This window comes from Elgaria multicarinata, chromosome 2 (genome assembly GCF_023053635.1).
Source record: "Elgaria multicarinata webbii isolate HBS135686 ecotype San Diego chromosome 2, rElgMul1.1.pri, whole genome shotgun sequence".
Lineage (NCBI taxonomy): Eukaryota > Metazoa > Chordata > Lepidosauria > Squamata > Anguidae > Elgaria > Elgaria multicarinata.
Window position 1 is genome coordinate 175544383 of NC_086172.1, and position 19527 is coordinate 175563909.

Here is a 19527-nt window from a genome sequence, read left to right on the forward strand (position 1 = left end):
GATTGGACAAATAGCTGGCTCTGAAATGTTCTGTTTTCAAAAGAGGGAACCACCGGGAGAATTTAGAGTTTTGAATTATTTGCAGGTCCTTCCTAGAATCTATCCAAAATAGCCAAACCCTTAGTTGGTTCTTATCCATGTCAAGGACGGGCTTCAGCTCAGGAAAGTAATAGCTATGCAGGAGTTAATGAAGTCAGCTAAAACAGTCCTGCCAGAGGGCAGTTTGACCCCCAAATGGCTCCGAGGACAAACAATGTGCTACTTGTTCAAATAGGCAGAATATGCAACAATTGTATACTCTCCTTTTAATTAGTTACCAGCTCTAGAAGCAGGTCAATAGATTATTTTTTTAAAACAACCCTTTCATTGCCCAAGTGGGTGTCACAGCCATCCTACAAGAATCTAAATACATGCAGAACCAGGGCCCCAGGGACACATCTGAATTTGATCAGTTTGAACCATCAATTACATACGTGTCTGTCCCTGTTTTCTCATTGGTTGTAGTCGGATATAAAAAGGCTTTTCTAAAAAAAAAATTATAACCGGCACCTTCAGCACGGAAGTGCTCCCAATTTTATGCACGTTCAAAGCAATGGAAAACTCACATAAAATCTGTGAAATGGAGAGTAAAACAGCAGATAAAACAAGATAAGAAATAGCTTTCTTTTTTTCTTTTTTACAGAATAGCTTAAGGGTGCATTCCTATGCATGCTTAGACATAAAAATGCCATGCTGGAGTTACAGAGTTTTTACTGTCTTAACATGCATACCTTTGCACCCAAAAAGCATTTAAAAACCAGTATAATAATCAGGTCTTTGCCTGGCACTGGTATGACATCAATTTATTTATTTATTTATTTATTTATTACATTTTTATACCGCCCAATAGCCGAAGCTCTCTGGGCGGTTCACAAAAATTAAAACCATAATAAAACAACCAACAGGTTAAAAGCACAATTACAAAATACAGTATAAAAAGCACAACCAGGATAAAACCACGCAGCAGAAATTGATATAAGATTAAAATACAGAGTTAGAACAATAAAATTTAAATTTAAGTTAAAATTAAGTGTTAAAATACGGAGAGAATAAAAAGGTCTTCAGCTGGCGACGAAAGGAGTACAGTGTAGATGCCAGGCAGACCTCTCTGGGGAGCTCATTCCACAACTGGGGTGCCACAGCGGGGAAAGCCCTCCTTCTAGTAGCCACCTGCCTCACTTCCTTTGGCAGAGGCTCACGGAGAAGGGCTCCTGTAGATGATCTTAAGGTCCGGGCAGGTACATATGGGAGGAGGCGTTCCTTCAAATAACCTGGCCCCAAACCGTTTAGTGCCAGGCAAGCTTTACTGGGAAGAGCATTCCAAAAGCTTGGGAAAAGTATCCTACAACAACATTTGTAATGTTATTGGGGCTGGCCAGACCCTCTGCTGTGACAATTTAAATGTAAGTTAAAATTAAGTGTTAAAATATTGAGAGAATAAAAAGGTCTTCAGCTGGCGACGGAAGGAGTACAGTGTAGGTGCCAGGCGGACCTCTCTGGGGAGCTCATTCCACAGCTGGGGTGCCACAGCGGAGAAGGCCCTCCTCCTAGTAGCCACCTGCTTCACTTCCTTTGGCAGGGGCTCACGGAGAAGGGCCCCTGTAGATGATCTTAAGGTCCGGTTAGGCACATATGGGAGGAGGCGTTCCTTCAAATAACCTGGCCCCAAAGTGTTTAGGGCTTTGAATGTTAATACCAGCACTTTGAATCGGGCCCGGACCTGGACTGGCAGCCTATGAAGTTGTAAAAGGACTGGCGTAATGTGGTCTCGCCGGCCAGCCCCCATAACCTTACCAGGCTTTCCCGCCCCCACAGGTCTTTTCATGTTCACTATGGGCTTCTTTAGATGTCAACCAACAGAGACCACGAGATTTGTAATTGAAAACTTCCCCTCTGGGCAATGCTCCATAATGTTCAATGAAACAGGGCCATCCATTGGCTGTATTATTGTGCAGTGCTGACTTTACAGGCTGGGGATATCCTGCACTATTTTAAATAGTGTATTATCTCTGATCTTTTTAAAAGTGAGATTACGAGGGGAAGGCACAGAAGATGTCCTGGAGGTTAACGGCGTAATGTAAAGGATCCACAAACTTCCATGAGTTGCCAATCATGAACATGCGATAAATCATTCATGTAGAGAAGCTCAAAGAGAGCAGGGCCAAAATGATCAAAACTCTGTTTGTATTTTAACTTAAAACTCTTGCCGCTAGTAACCAAGCTTAAGGGGAGGCAATTCAACTTTTTTGAATGGGGAAGAACTGCACATAAGACTGGGAGCTCAACACATGACCGGGGGTTGTGAGGTAGGGGGCGAGGCCGGAGGAAGGTCGCATGGTTGTGGGGGGAACCCCGGAGGGCCGGATTTGGACCCCGGGGCCGAGGTTCTGTACCCTTGACCTAGATGGTAAGGGCGTTGAATTCTCAGGGTGGGATGAAGTTAACATGACAATCCAAAATAACCTCCAGAGGTGGTGCTCGGCAGGCAAGGGAGACTTCTGGATGACTCAGTGGCTAAATTTAACGTGACATCTTTCTGAACTGTCTCAGTACGTTAGCTCCCTTGGTTTAGCAGGATGGGCTGTATCTGTGTGGGTGCTGGACCACTCTCTTCACGCTTCCTCGCACTTGTGGATGGAAAAGAGGAAAAGCCGCCTGCTTGCACATGGGGGCGGGGAGGGAACGGGCGTGTGAATGGGTGAAAGCCAATGGCTCTTTCTCTAACCGTAGCAGGCGGCTGTTGTCTTTGCCTAGATTCTGGATTCTGTAGCACTCCCAAGTGTGTGATCCAGGAACCTAGGCCAATAAAGACAATCCCTGCAAAAATGCATGATCTACGCTGTTCCATTCTTCCCTTCTCAATCCCCCTTCCTGAAGTATTCGTTCATGTAGCCTCAGTAACTTTTTTCAGAATATCAGGAAAATGAAACAAAAAAGTAGGGTTGGATGGTTTTTGCTTTGCTAAATTTTTGTCCCCAAACGGCGAGAGCAGTAAAAGACCCGAGAGGCTTCTCTTCTCTTCCCTCCTTTCATCTTATTTTCAAATCTCCGGCGTTTTGAGGGGGGATGCAACAACCCAGGGCAGTGATGGGTATTGTTTTCGGTCCCTTTTAACTTCAAGGCGCAACAACAGGAAGCCGAGCGAAGATGGGACGAACTGCAGAGCTATCTCAGGAAACGGACGGCGGAGCACGAGGCGGCCCAGCAAGGTGGGTTCGGAAGGGTCTTCCCTGCCGCGGACGACATCCTGCCTTTTTATCCCTTTCCGTCTGTGGGAAGAAAAATGATTTCTCTAAGGGCCCCTTCATGGGGGTCGACAGAAGCAGGTGCTCCAGCTGGCTGCTCAAGGAAGACACTGGGTTGTATTCAGTGTACAGTTTTACGAGAGATTCAGTTCAGTTCGTTTCAACTAGAATTTACCCGGTTTGCACCTTGCAGAACCGCAGGCCCACGCGAACGCATTCTTTGGTCAAAAACTGTACTTTTCCAAGCTTGTGATTCATTTTGTGCCACAAAGACATAAGAACATCAGAAGTGCCCTGCTGGATCAGACCGAGGGTCCATCTAGTCCAGCACTCTGTTCACACAGTGGCCAACCAGCCGTCGGCCAGGGACCCACAAAGCAGGACATGGTGCAGCAGCACCCTCCCACCCATGTTCCCCAGCAACTGGTGCACATAGGCTTACTGCCTGGAATACTGGAGATAGCACACAACCCTCAGGGCTAGTAGCCATGGAGAGCCTTTGCCTCCAGGAATTTATCCAATCTCCTTTTAAAGCCATCCAAATTGGTGGCCATCACTACATCTTGTGGTAGTGAGTTCCATAATTTAACTCTGCGCTGTGTGAAGAAGTCCTTCCTTTTATTTGTCCTGGATCTCCCACCAATCAGCTTCATGGGATGACCCCACTGGGTTCTAGTATTATGGGAGAGGGAGAAAAATGTCTCCCTATCCACATTTTCCATACCATGCATAATTTTGTACACCTCTATCACGTCTCCCCTTAGCCTCCTTTTTTCCAAGCTAAGCAATCCCACTTGATGTAACCTGCCCTTCTAAGGGAGATGCTCCAGCCCCTTAATCACAACACATACGTTTGAAAACTGTGAACTGAGAAATGTGTACATTTCAAACATGTTTACAACTGATGCGTGCATTTGTAAAAATGCACACACAGAAGGACACAGATCCCTGCAACTTCTTTATTCCCAGGTTCGGAGGTAATATTCCTCCAAATACCAGTGGGAGGTTGGGAATCCGGAGCAGAGGCCCTGTTGGCTTGATTCTGGTGGCCAGTTATGGCATAGATGTCCCCTTGGTCTGATCCTGCAGGGCTCTGAGGCAACCGGGATGATCAGGGGTCTGGAAACAAAGCCCTGTGAGGAGAGACTGAAAGAACTGGGCATATTTAGCCTGGAGAAGCGAAGATGGAGGAGAGACATGATAGCCCTCTTCAAATACTTGAGAAGTTGTCACACAGAGGAGGGCCAGGATCTCTTCTCGATCCTCCCAGAGTGCAGGACACGGAATAACAGGCTCAAGTTAAAGGAAGCCAGATTCTGTGTGGACATCAGGAAAAACTTCCTGACTGTTAGAACAGTATGACAATGGAACCAATGACCTAGGGAGGTCGTGGGCTGTCCCACCCTAGAGGCATTCAGAGGCAGCTGAACATGGATCATAGAATCATAGAATAGCAGAGTTGGAAGGGGCCTACAAGGCCATCGAGTCCAACCCCCTGCTCAATGCAGGAATCCACCCTAAAGCATCCCTGACAGATGGTTGTCCAGCTGCCTCTTGAAGGCCTCTAGAGAAATATTTATTTATTATTTACACTACATACTATATTTATATACCACTCCATATCTAAAATAGATTCTGGAGCAGTGAACATCAGAATAAAACAGTACAATGATTTCAAAAAAACATTACAATGACATATTAACATTGTTCAATTTAAAGCAATTGAACAATAAAAAACGGTGGTTGATCAGCTGAGGAATGCTTCCTGGGAAAGAGCTGTTTGAGGTAGATTCCTGCATGCCTTATAGGCCCCTTCCAACTCTACTGTTCTATGATTCTATGATCCTTTTTACTGAGTGTCGACTTGGTTGGCCAACCTGAGTCTGCTGCCATGAAATAGCCCAAAGGGAGGCAAAGTACTGGTGACTTTTGTAAGTCTAAGCTGTCTAATCACACACACCCCTTTCCACTCCTATTTGTGCTTCTAATGGCAGACGTGCAGAACAAGCTGGTGGCCAAGGACAAAGAAATCCAGAGCCTGCACAGCAAACTTACTGATACGATGGTCTCAAAACAACAAGTAGAACAAAGGATGATGCAAATAATGGAAGCAGAACAGAAGAGGGTCGCATCTGAGGATTCGATCCAGAGACAGGTGCAGGTATGACTCTTAATGCTTGGGTCATGTTTACCTTTGTTCCTCCTCTCCTGGGGCGGGGGAGATCTACACTACTGCTTTTAAAGCGCTTTAAAGCACTTTGAAAACGTTTTGAAACCTGTATATGCAGTGTGTCCTGGGCCCCAACAGTTGTCAAAAATGTTATAAAGCGCTTTAAAGCAGTAGTGTAGATCCCCGCCCTGCTCCTTTCACCTTTCATTCCCCCCCCTTTTTCTTTACTGCACCAGTGTGATAGAATCCTTTCCACTTTATACGTGGATAGTTTGATTATCTCTGTATGGTAAACTTGTAGCAATGGCAGAAATACAAGCGCATCTATCTGGCACTGGGATGATCAGCGAACCGTCTCCTCCTCTCAGCCTGTCTGCTGTAGTATCGGGAGTTTAAGCAGTCCTGATCTGGCGCCACTCAGCATGTGTTCTAATTAATTAATTACATTTCTATACCGCCCCATAGCAGAAGCTCTCTGGGCCCTTCACAACAATTAAAACCACAAAAGGCATCACGAAACAAATTATAAAATATAAACGTTTAAGACTACAGTATAAAGCCCAACCCACAATAAAGCTTAGCAGCAACGCAGATGTTTAAAATGCAATAGCGGAAGAGCTAATGTCACATTATGCAGCTCGTTCTGGGTCCATACCTTTTGATGACTGTCACCCTGGGCAAGTGAAGCGAGGCGCCTGAATGGCCTGCAGCAGACCTTAGCAGGGTATTATTTCAGGTTCCAAGGTCACATAATACAGTGTATTTATTCTAACGCTTATAGCTTGCTCATCTAATTAGAAAACACTCTTGCAGCTTATAAACAATTAAAAAACTGAATTATTAACCCCACCCCACCCCAAATTAAACTGAAAAACGTGATGCCACCAGCTTAACATAATATTCCAAAGATGTTTTGATAGCCAGCTACTAGCTCCAGATCTATGGCTGTTCCTGGGCAATGCATTCCTCATTTAGAGTGAGTTAAGTGTCCTTAATACTACTTACAATAATTTCAGGAACTTGGACGTTGTATGAACATAAGAACATCAGAAGTGCCCTGATGCTGGATCAGACCAAGGGTCCATCTAGTCCAGCACTCTGTTCACACAGTGGCCAACCAGCCTTCGGCCAGGGATGAACAAGCAGGACATGGTACAACTGCAGCCTCCCACCCATGTTCCCCAGCAACTGGAGCACACAGGCTTACTGCCTCGAATACTGGAGATAGCACACCACCACCAGGGCTAGTAGCCATGGATAGCCTTTGCCTCCAGGAATCTATCCAACCCCTTTTTGAAGCCATCCAAATTGGTGGCCATCAGCACACCTTGTGGTAGTGAATCCATAATTTAACTCCGCCCTTTGTGAAGAAGTCCTTCCTCTTATTGAATGTCTCACCAATTCGCTTCATGGGATGACCCCACTGGTTTCTAGTATTTTGAGAGGGGGAGGAAAGTGTCTCCTTATCCACATGCTCCATGATACAGTTTAGGACAGCTTCCAGGTTGAGCCTCGTGTGGCGCAGAGTGGTAGAGCGGCAGTTACTGCAGCTGAAACTCTCCCCACGGCCTGAGTTCGATCCCGGCGGAAGCTGGTTCTCAGCCAGCCGGCTCAGGTCAACTCAGCCTTCCATCCTTCCAAGGTTGGTAAAATGAGTACCCAGCTAGCTGGGGGAAAGGTAGCTGCGACTGGGGAAGGCAACAGCAAACCACCCCGCTACAAAGTCTGCCAAGAAAACGTCAGCGAAAGCAGGCGTCCCTCTAGGAGTCAGCAATGACTCAAGTGCTTTGCACGAGAGGTTCCTTTCCTTTCCTTTCCTTTCCTTTCCTTTCCTTTCCTTTCCTTTCCTTTCCTTTCCTTTCCTTTCCTTTCCCTTTTCCTTCCAGGTTGAACAATTTTAGCCTTGAGCTTTTTGTGTGCGTCCAGAACTCTTTCAGAGCAAAATGCTTCTAAACACTTTACTTGCTTGACCTTCTGTGTCTCCTTTTTCCCCCCTGAAAGGAGCTGATGGAACAGAATGAGGCTTTAAAAGCTCAGCTCCAGAAGTTCCATTCACAGATAGCAGTGCAGGTATGGAAGCTTTGGTGTGATCGATGTCGCTGTCATTGTTGCCTTCCCCTTCCCCTTCAGAAACCAGCACCAAAGTACCTAACTGTGGAGTCGAACGCCAGGAGTGGCAACCCACCACCTTTGCACCCTCTGATTTGTCCGTGCGTTCAGATGGTGAAGGGGTGGCTGGATTGAGTCGAAAGGGAGTAAACCTCTTGGGAAAACCGGCAGCTCGCTGTGGCCAGGTGTAGACGTGACATTGGCTCAGTTCAGACAAGACGTTTCTCAGCGGTGGTTTTAGAACACCACAGTGGAGTTTTTACACCACTGGTTGAGAAACGTTTTGTCTGGCGGGAAAACTCCACCCCACGGTGAAGGTTTTTTTGGGAAACACTCCACACACAATATCCACGTTGTGCTGAGGAGAGTTCCTGCACAACGGTTGTGTTGCGTGTTGCGTGGCATGTTCAGACAACACATTTGTGAACGCAGTGTGAAAACTCCACTCAACGGTTGAGTTTCTAGGGTGTTCTCCCCACACAACATGTTCTGTCTCCACCATTGTGTGACTGTGGGCTACCCGGGAATTGAGTAAAGTCCATCGCAATGTTTGATTGACAGTTCCTCCGCTCTCTGTCCTCTCCCAGTCCTCCCGATGGTATCCCATCAGCCATTGCTGCGAAAAAACAATCCCAGCGGCTCTCCTAGAGCGGCACTCGCTCCTTTCGACGCTCTTGCCAGGGAACTCTGTAGCCAGTGGGAAAAGTCCACTCAACGCAACGGAAAACTCCACGGAGCCTTCCACACAACACAACCGTTGTGCAGGGACTCTCCTCGGCACAGCGTGGGTATTCTGTGTGGAGTGTTTCCCAAAAAACTCCACCGCTGTGTGGACTTTTCCCGCCAGACCACACATTTCTCAACGGTGGTGTAAAATCTCCACCGTGGAGTTCTAAAACTACTGTTGAGAAACGTCTCGTCTGAACTGAGCCAATGACTCCTTAAGGAGATCTGTTTAAAATGGGTTGAAACCTCCTCTTGAATCAGGTATCTGGCTACGAAAAAGGCTGTGTGCACTGACTTTAAATCCCTTTTTAAACATGCGATTTAAACATGTCCAGGCATTCAGAGTGAACGTCTTGTGTTTTTCAGTGGTACCTTCTCTCTTTCAGAGCTCGGCTTCAGCCCTCGCAGAAGAATTGCAGAAAGTGTAAGTATCGCCTTCCCGATGCTGTTTGCGGTTATTAGTTGCTTTACTGAGTAGGGCCCTTCGGCATGTGAGAGAGATTATCCGAAAGGAAATGTCGTAATCTCCAATATTTTTACCCTCTATTGTTACAGATTCCCCTTAGAAGCCATAAACATTCTTCCTAAGGATTTCCCTTTTATACTCAGCGCATTGTTTTGTGCGTTGTTTTAACGGGAGAAATTAGCAGCGTTCCTGATCATTGGCCAAACTGGCTGGGGATGCTGGGATTGATGTCCACAACATCTGGACATCCACAACATCTGGAGGGCCCCATGTTTAGAAAAGCTAATATAAATCATTCCTAAATTAAAAAAAAAGCATGTTCTCAGCCACTGAACTATTCAACACCCATCCCAAGGAAAGTTTCTCTAGCTCTGTCATTCCCACATCCAGTCTTTACAACTGGGCATGTTTAGCCTGGAGAAGAGAAGATTGAGGGGAGACATGATAGCACTCTGCAAATACTTAAAAGGTTGTCACACAGAGGAGGGCCAGGATCTCTTCTCCATCATCCCAGAGTGCAGGATATGGAATAACAGTCTCAAGTTACAGGAAGCCAGATTCCAGCTGGACATCAGGAAAAGCTTCCTGACTGTTAGAGCAGTACAACAATGGAACCCATGACCTAGGGAGGTCGTGGGCTCTCCCACACTAGAGGCAGCTGGACAGCCATCTGTCAGGGATGCTTTAAGGTGGATTCCTGCATTGAGTGGGGGGGGGGTGGACTAGATGGCCTTGTAGGCCCCTTCCAACTCTACTATTCTAGGATTCTATGATTCCAGTCATAGACATTGGATAAAGTTGTTATCTGATAAGGCTTCAATTATGCAATAGGGCGGCTCATCTTTGGCCCCGATTAGGACCTGCAGATCAAAGGAAAGCTCAAGCCAGGTGGGATTAAATACTCTGCCTGTGCTTGCATTTCTGTCCTCTGCCTTGTGAGTAGGAAGGTCAGCTGCTCCTTCAGAGGGAGCGCAACCCCATCCAGAACAGGCAAACACCCCAATTCCCAGACCAGGGAGCCATCAACCCACAGGGTCTCTGTCTTATCGGGATTCAGCTTCTTCTTCTTCTTCTTCTTCTTCTTCTTCTTCTTCTTCTTCTTCTTCTTCTTCTTCTTCTTCTTCTTCTTTATTTATATAGCACCATCAATGTACATGGTGTTGTACAGAGTAAAACAATAAATAGCAAGACCCTGCCGCATAGGCTTACATTCTAATAAAATCATAATAAAACAATAAGGAGGGGAAGAGAATGCTCCAAACGGGCAGTATAAAAGTCAGAGCAAAATCAAGTTTTAAAAGCTTTAGGAAAAAGAAAAGTTTTTTGCTTCAGCTTCTCGGCCTTCATCCAATCCATGACTGTATCCAGGCGCTGGTTCAGAATGTGCACGGCTTCTCCCGAGTCAGATGTCACGGAGAAATAGAGCTGGGTGTCATCATAGAATCATAGAATCATAGAATAGCAGAGTTGGAAGGGGCCTACAAGGCCATCGAGTCCAACCCCCTGCTCAATGCAGGAATCCACCCTAAAGCATCCCTGACAGAGGGTTGTCCAGCTGCCTCTTGAAGGCCTCTAGTGTGGGAGAGGCCACAACCTCCCTAGGTAACTGATTCCATTGTCGCACTGCTCTAACAGTCAGGAAGTTTTTCCTGATGTCCAGCCAGAATCTGGCTTCCTTTAACTTGAGCCCGTTATTCCGTGTCCTGCACTTTTTCCTGGCCCTCCTCTGTGGGACAACCTTTTAAGTATTTGAAGAGTGCTATCATGTCTCCCCTCAATCTTCTCTTCTCCAGGCTAAACATGCCCAGCTCTTTCAGTCTCTCTTCATGGGGCTTTGTTTCCAGACCCCTGATCATCCTGGTTGCCCTCCTCTGAACACGCTCCAGCTTGTCTGCGTCCTTCTTGAATTGTGGAGCCCAGAACTGAACGCAATACTTTAGATGAGGCCTAACCAGGGCCGAATAAAGAGGAACCAGTACCTCACGTACTGCATACGCACCAGCATACTGGTGATACCTTGCCCCAAATTTCCTGATGACCATCCCAGCCAGCCCGCCCCCCTTGCTGGGTTTGCACTGTAGGTAGTATGAGAATAGCTTGACGAGTGTGCAGACGGACATTGCGATAAGCAGTCTGCCAAGACTTATGGTCAAGGTGAAAAAGAAAACGGCTGATGCTTTATTCCAAGTGAAAATAACATCCGTCGTCATCTCATGTCCTGGAGATAAAAAACAACCAACCTCATTGCAGAGTGAGGAGGCAGGAGATAAGAAAGGGGAGGAGAGAAGCCAGATTGGAAGGGAAGTGGTCTAGATATAGGAGCAGAAGAAAAGAGCAGAACCAATTAAACCAATAAAGCCAAATCAAGGTAGCTTAATCACGTTAACCCCTTCCAACCAACCAACCAACAGGCATTGTTGCTCATTTCCAACATGCAGGTAATGACCAACTTCATCCGGCACGTTAATTAGGAAAATCGGGCGGCATGCAACCGGCATGCTGAGGGAATTGCACTGGCTGTGTATTGGCCTCCGGGCCAGGTTTAAGGTTTTGGTACTAGCGTACAAAGCCCTAAACAACTTGGGACCAGGATACCTGAGAGAGCCGCCTTCTCCCTTACCAACCTGCCCTGTCACTGAGGTTGTCAGAAGACATGCTCCTGGTGGTTCTACGTGGACCTGTGGCCCGATTGGAATCCACCAGGAGAAGAGCCTTTAGTGTGGTGGCCCCCTTCTCTGCGGAACTCCCTGCCCCTGGAGGTCAGGCAGGCGCCAGCACTAGGCTGCTTCCGGCGCCTCCTGAAAACAACTCTCTTTCGAGAAGCCTTCCCCAACTATTATTATTATTATTATTATTATTATTATTATTATTATTTATTTATTTATATAGCACCATCAATGTACATGGTGCTGTACAGAGTAAAACAGTAAATAGCAAGGCCCTGCCGCATAGGCTTACAATCTAATAAAATCATAGTAAAACAATAAGGAGGGGAAGAGAATGCCAACAGGCACAGGGTAGGGTAAGCAGGCACAGGGTAGGGTAAAACTAACAGCTTCCGGCGCCTCCTGAAAACAACTCTCTTTCGAGAAGCCTTCCCCAACTGACTAGCCACTGTTTTTCTAGTTCCATTGTTTTTAAGTTGAACAATTTTAATTTGCTGTTTTTAATCTTCTTTCTTTTACTGTTTATACCTGTGTTCACCGCTCTGGAATCTGTGTTAGATAATTGAGCAGTATATAAACATTGTAAATGCTAACAATTTTATTTATTTATTTATTTATTTATTTATTTATTACATTTCTATACCGCCCAATAGCCGAAGCTCCCTGGGCGGTTCACATAATATTAATAATAATGCTTAGTGGAGGTTACTGTGGCTGATTAGCCACCTGTGTGCATGTGAACCCGGTCGGTGCGCAGACTTGGAACTTTCTAGCCCCACCAAGGCACTTTTTCTTTAGTTGGCAGGAAGCTCCCTGTTCGCTTAGGATCTGCCTTGGCCTCCCTCTGGTGGTCTGCCCTGAGAATGGCTCATGTGAAGCCAGAGGAATGCCCCCCCCCCCATGCATCAGTATTGGCTTCTGTAGGACTCCTTACAGGACCAGGCCTCTGGCTCCCGCACTTGTGTTCCTTCCCGGCATCTACACGGGAAGGAACACAAGTGCGGAGTTGCCACCGCAGCTACCGCTGCGCTGAGCACCTAGAGGGATGGGGCACGAACGAGACAGCCAGAGGAGGACAAGGAAAGGGACACAGGGCACCCGAACCACCTCTCCTCCCTCTGGCCACCTGTTCCTTCCCCCCATTTTTTTTATCTGTACCTACGTAGCTTCGCAGATACAGATTTTTAAAAATTGGGGGCAGGAACGGGCCCTGTTCCTCTCCTCTCTCCCCCCCCCATTTTTATTTTGTGTTTACTTACCAGGACACATGGGGCTCTCCTGAGCTCCGGGAGGTCCGCCCCCTTCCCCATCCAGCCAATAGCGACCAATCTGGAGGCGCCATTGGCTGTGACATGCCTCCGCAGACAAAAAAAATCGGGGTAAGTGCCCGGCTTTTTTTCAGTGGAGTCTCTGGGGTTTGCCCCCGGATGGCTTTGCAATGGCAGCTGCGTCATGTAGATGACCCGCCGCTACCGCGAATCCACCTCGGGGGAAACCCATCGTCTAGAAACTCCAGCTGGTTCAAAGAGCTGCAGCCAGATTGTTGACCGGTGCTGGTTACAGGGAGCATACAACTCCCCTGTTAAAACAGCTCCACTGGCTTCCAGTCTGTTTCCGGGCACAATTCAAAGTGCTGGTTATGACCTATAAAGCCCTCTATGGCTCGGGTCCAGGTTATTTGAAAGACCGTATCCTCCCTTATGAGCCTGCCTGTGCTTTGAGATCTTCTGGAGAGGCCCTTCTTTCAGTCCCACCTTCTTCACAGGCACGCTTGGTGGGAACATGGGAGAGGGCCTTCTCGGTGGCTGCTCCGGTGCTCTGGAACTCTCTTCCCGGGGAAGCTAGGCTGGGTCCTTCCTTGATGGGCTTTCGGAAGCAGGCTAAGACTCGTTTGTTCCAGCAGGCCTTTGGAGAATAGTCTGCCCCTCCATCTATGTTAATGTCTTATAATTTTGTTGTGTATTTTAAACGTTTATGGTTTTGTCCCCGTCCCCCCAATGTATATTTTAAACTTTGTGAGGTCGCCTTGAGGCCCAGCATTGGGCAAAAGGTGGGATACAAATAATAATAATAATAATAATAATAATAATAATAATAATAATAATAATAATAATAGACAAGCCCCAGATTGTGTGTTTGGCTGTTGTTGCTGCTTCATGGGCCGTGTGGCTTTGTGTGCATGCACACGCCCACTGTTTTCCGCTTGGTTACTGCATCTGTTGTGCAGAATGTTTGGCAATAATAATAATAATAATAATAATAATATCATTTCTTACCCGCTTCTCCATTTTGATCAAGGCAGGGAACAACAGTAAGTATAAAATACCTAAAATACTGATTAAAAACATAGTATACATTGTTAAAACATCCTAAAAAGCATCCTAAAAGCATCCTTTTGTAAACCGCCCAGAGAGCTTAGGCTATTGGGTGGTATAGGAATGCAATAAATAAATAAACAAATAAATAAATAAATCCTAAAATTCCACTGGATAGGCTTGCCAGAAGAGATCAGTCTTGATAGCTTTCTTGAATGCTAGTAGACTGTCAAGCTGATGAGTCTCCTCCGGCAGGCCATTCCACAGTCTGGGAGCAGCAGAAGAGAAGGTCCCCTGGGTTATGGTTGTCAGCCTAGTCTTTGCTGACTGAAGTCAATTCTTCCCAGAGGACCTGAGTGTGTGGGGCGGATTGTACGGGAGAAGGCGATCCCGCAGGTAGCCTGGACCCAAACCACGTAGGGCTTTAAAGGTGATAACCTTTAAACCAACACTTTGTACTTCGCCCGGAAACTAATTTCCGGGCGAAATTTCCAGGCAAGGCATGTGATGGGTGTGTGTGTAGTTGTGCTCCCCAGATGAAAGGCACGTATCGTTTTTAAAATTCAAGTCCTGGCGCTTGTTGTACGTTCTAAAACCAATCGCTGCTGATGCGGAGTTGTAAGGTGCATCAGTCTGAAGCAGCTATACCAGTAGATGCCACCTACCTTTTGATTCACACTGGATTTTCTTTGGGTTTTTTAATTGTTCGTTTGTCCCTTCTTTTCAACGACAGAATTGCAGAAAAAGATAAACAGATAAGCCAAGCCGAGGAGTCCTTAGCTAACGAACGCCTGAAGCTAACAAGCAAGGAGGAGGATTTCATGGTACGGTAAAAGCTCCAGTGTTATCTGTGGAAAAGTGGGGCAAGTTCACCGCCGAAGCTTTGATCCTGGTGGGTGGACAGAGCGTGGGCATTTTAATCCCAGTATGTGGGATTGAGATCGTGGGTGCGCACGTCACATCTGTGTCTGCGCATGTATGCTGCTGTGGGTCACGTTCCATGTGCACAAGAGCTGAGCCCCATCCTTTCCTCTCCCCTTCCAATGATGGTGGAGTTGACTCGAGGTGGGGGTGTGGCTTTCTTTCCTCTCCCCCTGCCCAAATTTATCACGGGGGGACGGGGCGGGGGGACTGCCTCCTGCTGCTTCCGCTTCCACTCCAGGCCTCCAGGACTTCCTACTCCCTTGCCTCCAAGGGAGGGGACATGCCTGGGCAAGCAAGGCAGAGGTCATAACAAGGCGTGCTCATTCCAAAGCACGCTGAGTCTGGACAGGCTCCTGCTCCTAAGTCTTGAGAGCTAAATTATGCCTTGGGCAGAGGGCTGGGGGATTATGGGAGGTGTAGTCCAACACATCCGGCAGGTACCAAGTTTGGGAAGGCTACTCTAGAAGGCCCTGTTGACGTAAAGATCTGTTGGTTTGCAAAGCCAGTGTGGCGTCGTGGCTAAAGCACCGGGCTGGGAGTCGGGAGATCCGGGTTCTAGTCCCCCCCGCGGCCATGAAAACCCACTGGGTGACTCTTGGGCCAGTCACAGACTCTCAGCCCAGCCCACCTCACAGGGTTGTTAGGTTCCTTGGAGGAAAAAAAGGCGGGATACAAATGCAGTGCAGGGAAAAAAGGAGGGAGGGAGGGAGAACCCCGTAGGAGTGTGCGGAAAAAAGCCAGACGGCAAAAGGTGAAACCGAAAAAGGAGTTCTTAAAGAATGTTATTTCGATAAGGCTTTCTTGAAATAATGTTTATTCAGACAATCCAATGCGTTTCGGACTCCACACCCCCCCCCCCGGGTCCTTCCTCAGGGCAGTCTAAAAACATCATGAAGATATATGCCTTTTAGAAAGAGGTATACATGCAATAATAAATAAATACCTACAATACCTCGGGTTGCTGAGGTGTTGTAAGGGCACTGAAGCAAGCCCAGGCAAGCAGGGAGTGCCTGGCTTGACAGCCGTGGCAGTAACCCTGAACGGCTCCTTCTTCGCAAACCTCTTGGGGGTCACAACCGGCCAGTTTATACTACAGGCACTGTTTGTTTCAGCCCTCTTTGCCATATCCCTGGGTCTGATCTACACGTGCAGCCCAACGAGGTGGTAACGGCGCCACTTCAGATTGCTAGAGGAGATGCCATCTTTGGATGCCCTCTACCCCGTCCCCCTGAGATGCATGACAAAACAGAACCCGCCCTGCGAGTGTGGAGAAGTGAAACAGACGCCCCTCCCCGGCAGAACTAGCCCATTCGAGAGGGAGGTTTTAGCCCAACCTATTCTCTGGTAGGCTAGTTTTCTACTTGCAGAGGGACGTTGTGTGTCTGTGTCTGGTTTTCTTGATGCAAGGGAGCTGCAGTGGGCCTGATCAGACACCACGCCAAGCCGTGGTTAAGCCACTAGCCCTTTTGCAGCAAATGGCCAGTGCCCGTGTTTAAACCGTGGTTACGTAGCCACCATGGTGAGGAATGGTTCACACGACACACTAAGCCATATTGTTTAGCTCAAAACGCTTCACCACTATGGCTCAGTGTGTCATCTGAACACAGGGTCAAACGGAAATGATACTATTCCCCAAAACCATTTCATTCTCCTACATTCGTAGACCTTTTGCAGCAAATGGGCCTCAGCCTGGGCAAACTGGTTTCACAGCCTCCCCGTTGCAAATGGCCAACACAATCCTCTGCGTTGATCTGTCATTAGTTTAGGGAAGGCTTTGAGTGTTAAGATGGTGTGGTTGAACTTGGCCAGCGACCTAGTGTGGAAGAACTGACAGCTAGCCGGGTTTTTTTCCCCCTCCTTCCAGGTTGTACAGAACATTAACATGTCTCTGAAAGTAGAAGTACAAAAGTTTCAGGCGCTCATGAACGAACAGGTAAACTTTTTTAAAAAACACCAAAAAAAACCTGGCATGTCCTGGGGTGAATACTACTTCTGCTCTCTCGGTGATGACCTCGCTCAGCACAAGCAGGAGAAAACTGTGCCAAATGAAAGAGAGAGGGATCGTTTTGTGTCACTGGATGTTAATGGGGTCCCCCGGTTTTGAAGTCCTGCCACTCGCTCCATTAGAATAAGTTTGGTGAATATTATTATTATTATTATTTATTTATATAGCACCATCAATGCACATGGTGCTGTACAGAGTAAAACAGTAAATAGCAAGGCCCTGCCGCATAGGCTTACAATCTAATAAAATCATAGTAAAACAATAAGGAGGGGAAGAGAATGCCAACAGGCACAGGGTAGGGTAAGCAGGCACAGGGTAGGGTAAAACTAACAGTATAAAGTCCGCACAACATCAAGTTTTAAAAGCTTTAGGAAAAAGAAAAGTTTTTAGTTGAGCTTTAAAAGCTGCGGTTGAACTTGTAGTTCTCAAATGTTCTGGAAGAGTGTTCCAGGCGTAAGGGGCAGCAGACGAAAGTGGACGAAGCCGAGCAAGGGAAGTAGAGACCCTTGGGCAGGCGAGAAACATGGCATTAGAGGAGCGAAGAGCACGAGCGGGGCAATAGTGTGAGATGAGAGAGGAGAGATAGGAAGGAGCTAGACCGTGAAAAGCTTTGTAGGTCAACAGGAGAAGTTTAGATTGGATTCTGAAGTGAATTGGAAGCCAATGAAGAGATTTCAGAAGTGGAGTTACATGGTCAGAGCGGCGAGCCAAGAAGATGATCTTTGCAATATCTGCTATTCTTTGCACAGAACTTAATTTTGAACCTGGGCGTTTCCATGGCTCCAAGCGGCTCTCCTTAGCCGTACAAACGCCCTCTGCACGTACTCTGGGGCACTCTCTTCCTGCTTATTTCATGTTTCGCAGCGGAGCCCTAGCTGAAATGTCGCTCTGTTCATTCAGCCCAAACCCAGACTTGCGCATAACATGAACACAGCAGACGGTTGTGCTCCTAGGTCTACATTCTGCTCACGTAAACCTCTCTCGAGACAAGAGGCACTTGGTTTGGATGGCATATAAAGCCGCCTCCCCCAACCTAGGACCCTCTGGGTGAATTGGACTGGGATTTCCATCCTCCCCAGCTAACATCTGGACTGGTGCCAGGTTGGGGAAGGCTGCTTTACACACGTGTTGCAACTGGGGGTCCATGATTCCCCCCCAGTCCTTCAGCTTACCAGTTTCCTTTTGCAAAGACGGGATGCCCCACCTGCGCTGGTGAACAATTCCCGAACACAGAAGAGCATTCTCACTAGCCAGACTTAACGTTCTTCCCTCTAAACTTTCAGATGGCAGATACAACAAAATCCCGCTGCTCAACAGATGTTGTCCCTGTAAAAATACCGAGGTGGAAACCATATCACATGTAGATTTTACCAAGGGGCTAAAAATGATCTTCTGAACCCCATTTTACAATCTTTTCCTGGTCACCCAGCTGAATTCCTAATGTCCCTATTACTTCAGAGCTCAGACAATTCAATCACCGAGCAAGTGGCCTTTTAATAATACTTGTCCTTTTAATAATTAAATGTACGCTCAGTCCTTTTGTAGAGCCTCGTGTGGCACAGAGCGGTAAAGCACCAGTTTCTGCAGCTGAAACTCTCCCCACGGCCTGAGTTCGATCCCAGCGGAAGCTGGTTTCAGGCAGCCGGCTCGGGTCGACTCAGCCTTCCATCCTCCCGAGGTTGGTAAAATGAGTACCCAGTTAGCTGGGGGAAAGGTAATAACGGCCGGGGAAGGCAACGGCAAACCACCCCGCTATGAGGCCTGCCAAGAAAACGTCAGCGAAAGCTGGCGTCCCTCCAAGAGTCAGTAATGACTCAGTGCTTGCACAAAAGGTTCCTTTCCTTTCCTTTTCAGTCCTTTTGTATGTAACTTTTGGTGGAAGGGTCTATTGACTGCAATAAAATTGTTGTTGATCGTAAGGATCGTTCCCTGCTCCCGTTGGATTGAACTGGCCAAGGAATGGCTAAGTGTAGCAGGAGGCTGGAAAAGCCCCTCTTTGCCACAAAGCGAGCTGAGCTGCCTTTGAGCCTCGTGCTGATTCTCACTCTAAAAATCTTGCCACCTTACAAATTTAGAGCAGCTTTGTGCCTTGAGTAGCCGTCGTGGTTCCTACCTGTAGCATTGAAATGACAAACCCGTAGCCCAGGCACGTCTACATACCAACCACCCCCCAACCTGGTGCTGTCCACCTATTTATTTTATTTATTATTTTATATTTATTAAAATGTTTGTATCCCGCCCTATAATCACTGGGCTCTCAGGGTGGCGTACCGATGAAATGAGAACAATATACACATAAGTAATTCACACAGCTAAAAACGTATTCAGTCGTCAGCAAATTAAAACCGGTAGAAAAATTTAAAAGCGATAAAACAATTAAAATCAATTAAAAGTATGTGTAACCATGGAGAATTTAGCCCTTGAAGGCTTTGATAAGAAGCCATGTTTTAACTTGGCGCTGAAATTAAGGCAGTTTCGGCACTAGTCAGGCCTCCAGGGGGAGGGTTTTCCACAACCAGGCTGCCACCACAGAGAAAGCCCTCTTCCACGTCCCACTGTAATGTACGTCTCATGTTGGTGGGACACAGATCTCAAGTTTCAGGCAGGCATCTATAGGGAGAGGCGCTCCCTCAAATACCGAGGTCCCAAGCTGTTTAGGGCTTTGAATGTCATTGCCAACGCCTTGGATTCCAACTGGAAGCGTGTAGGCAACCAGTGCAGTTCTTTTAAGACTGGTGTTATATGGTCTCTATAGAATGTTCCAGTGGGCAGTCTAGCTGCTGCATTTTGCACTAGCTGCAACTTCCGAGTCGTCTTCAAGGGCAACCCCATGTAGAGTGCATTGCAGTAGTCTAATCGGGA

The 19527-nt window shown here is 47.1% G+C and overlaps 1 protein-coding gene across 8 annotated transcripts in view; it reads left to right on the forward strand.

Moving 5' to 3' along the window:
• KTN1 (kinectin 1) overlaps positions 1-19527 on the forward strand; it is a 156325-nt gene that overhangs the window by 72621 nt on the left and 64177 nt on the right. For 6 of the 8 annotated variants that reach the window (XM_063118173.1, XM_063118172.1, XM_063118176.1 and 3 more), the window contains 6 exons: positions 3161-3248; positions 5279-5445; positions 7456-7524; positions 8676-8713; positions 14470-14560; positions 16525-16593. In XM_063118173.1, coding sequence (XP_062974243.1) covers positions 3161-3248; positions 5279-5445; positions 7456-7524; positions 8676-8713; positions 14470-14560; positions 16525-16593 — 522 coding nt within the window. The remainder of the gene's footprint in view (positions 1-3160; positions 3249-5278; positions 5446-7455; positions 7525-8675; positions 8714-14469; positions 14561-16524; positions 16594-19527) is intronic. The other 2 variants (XM_063118175.1, XM_063118180.1) reach the window with 1 other exon arrangement.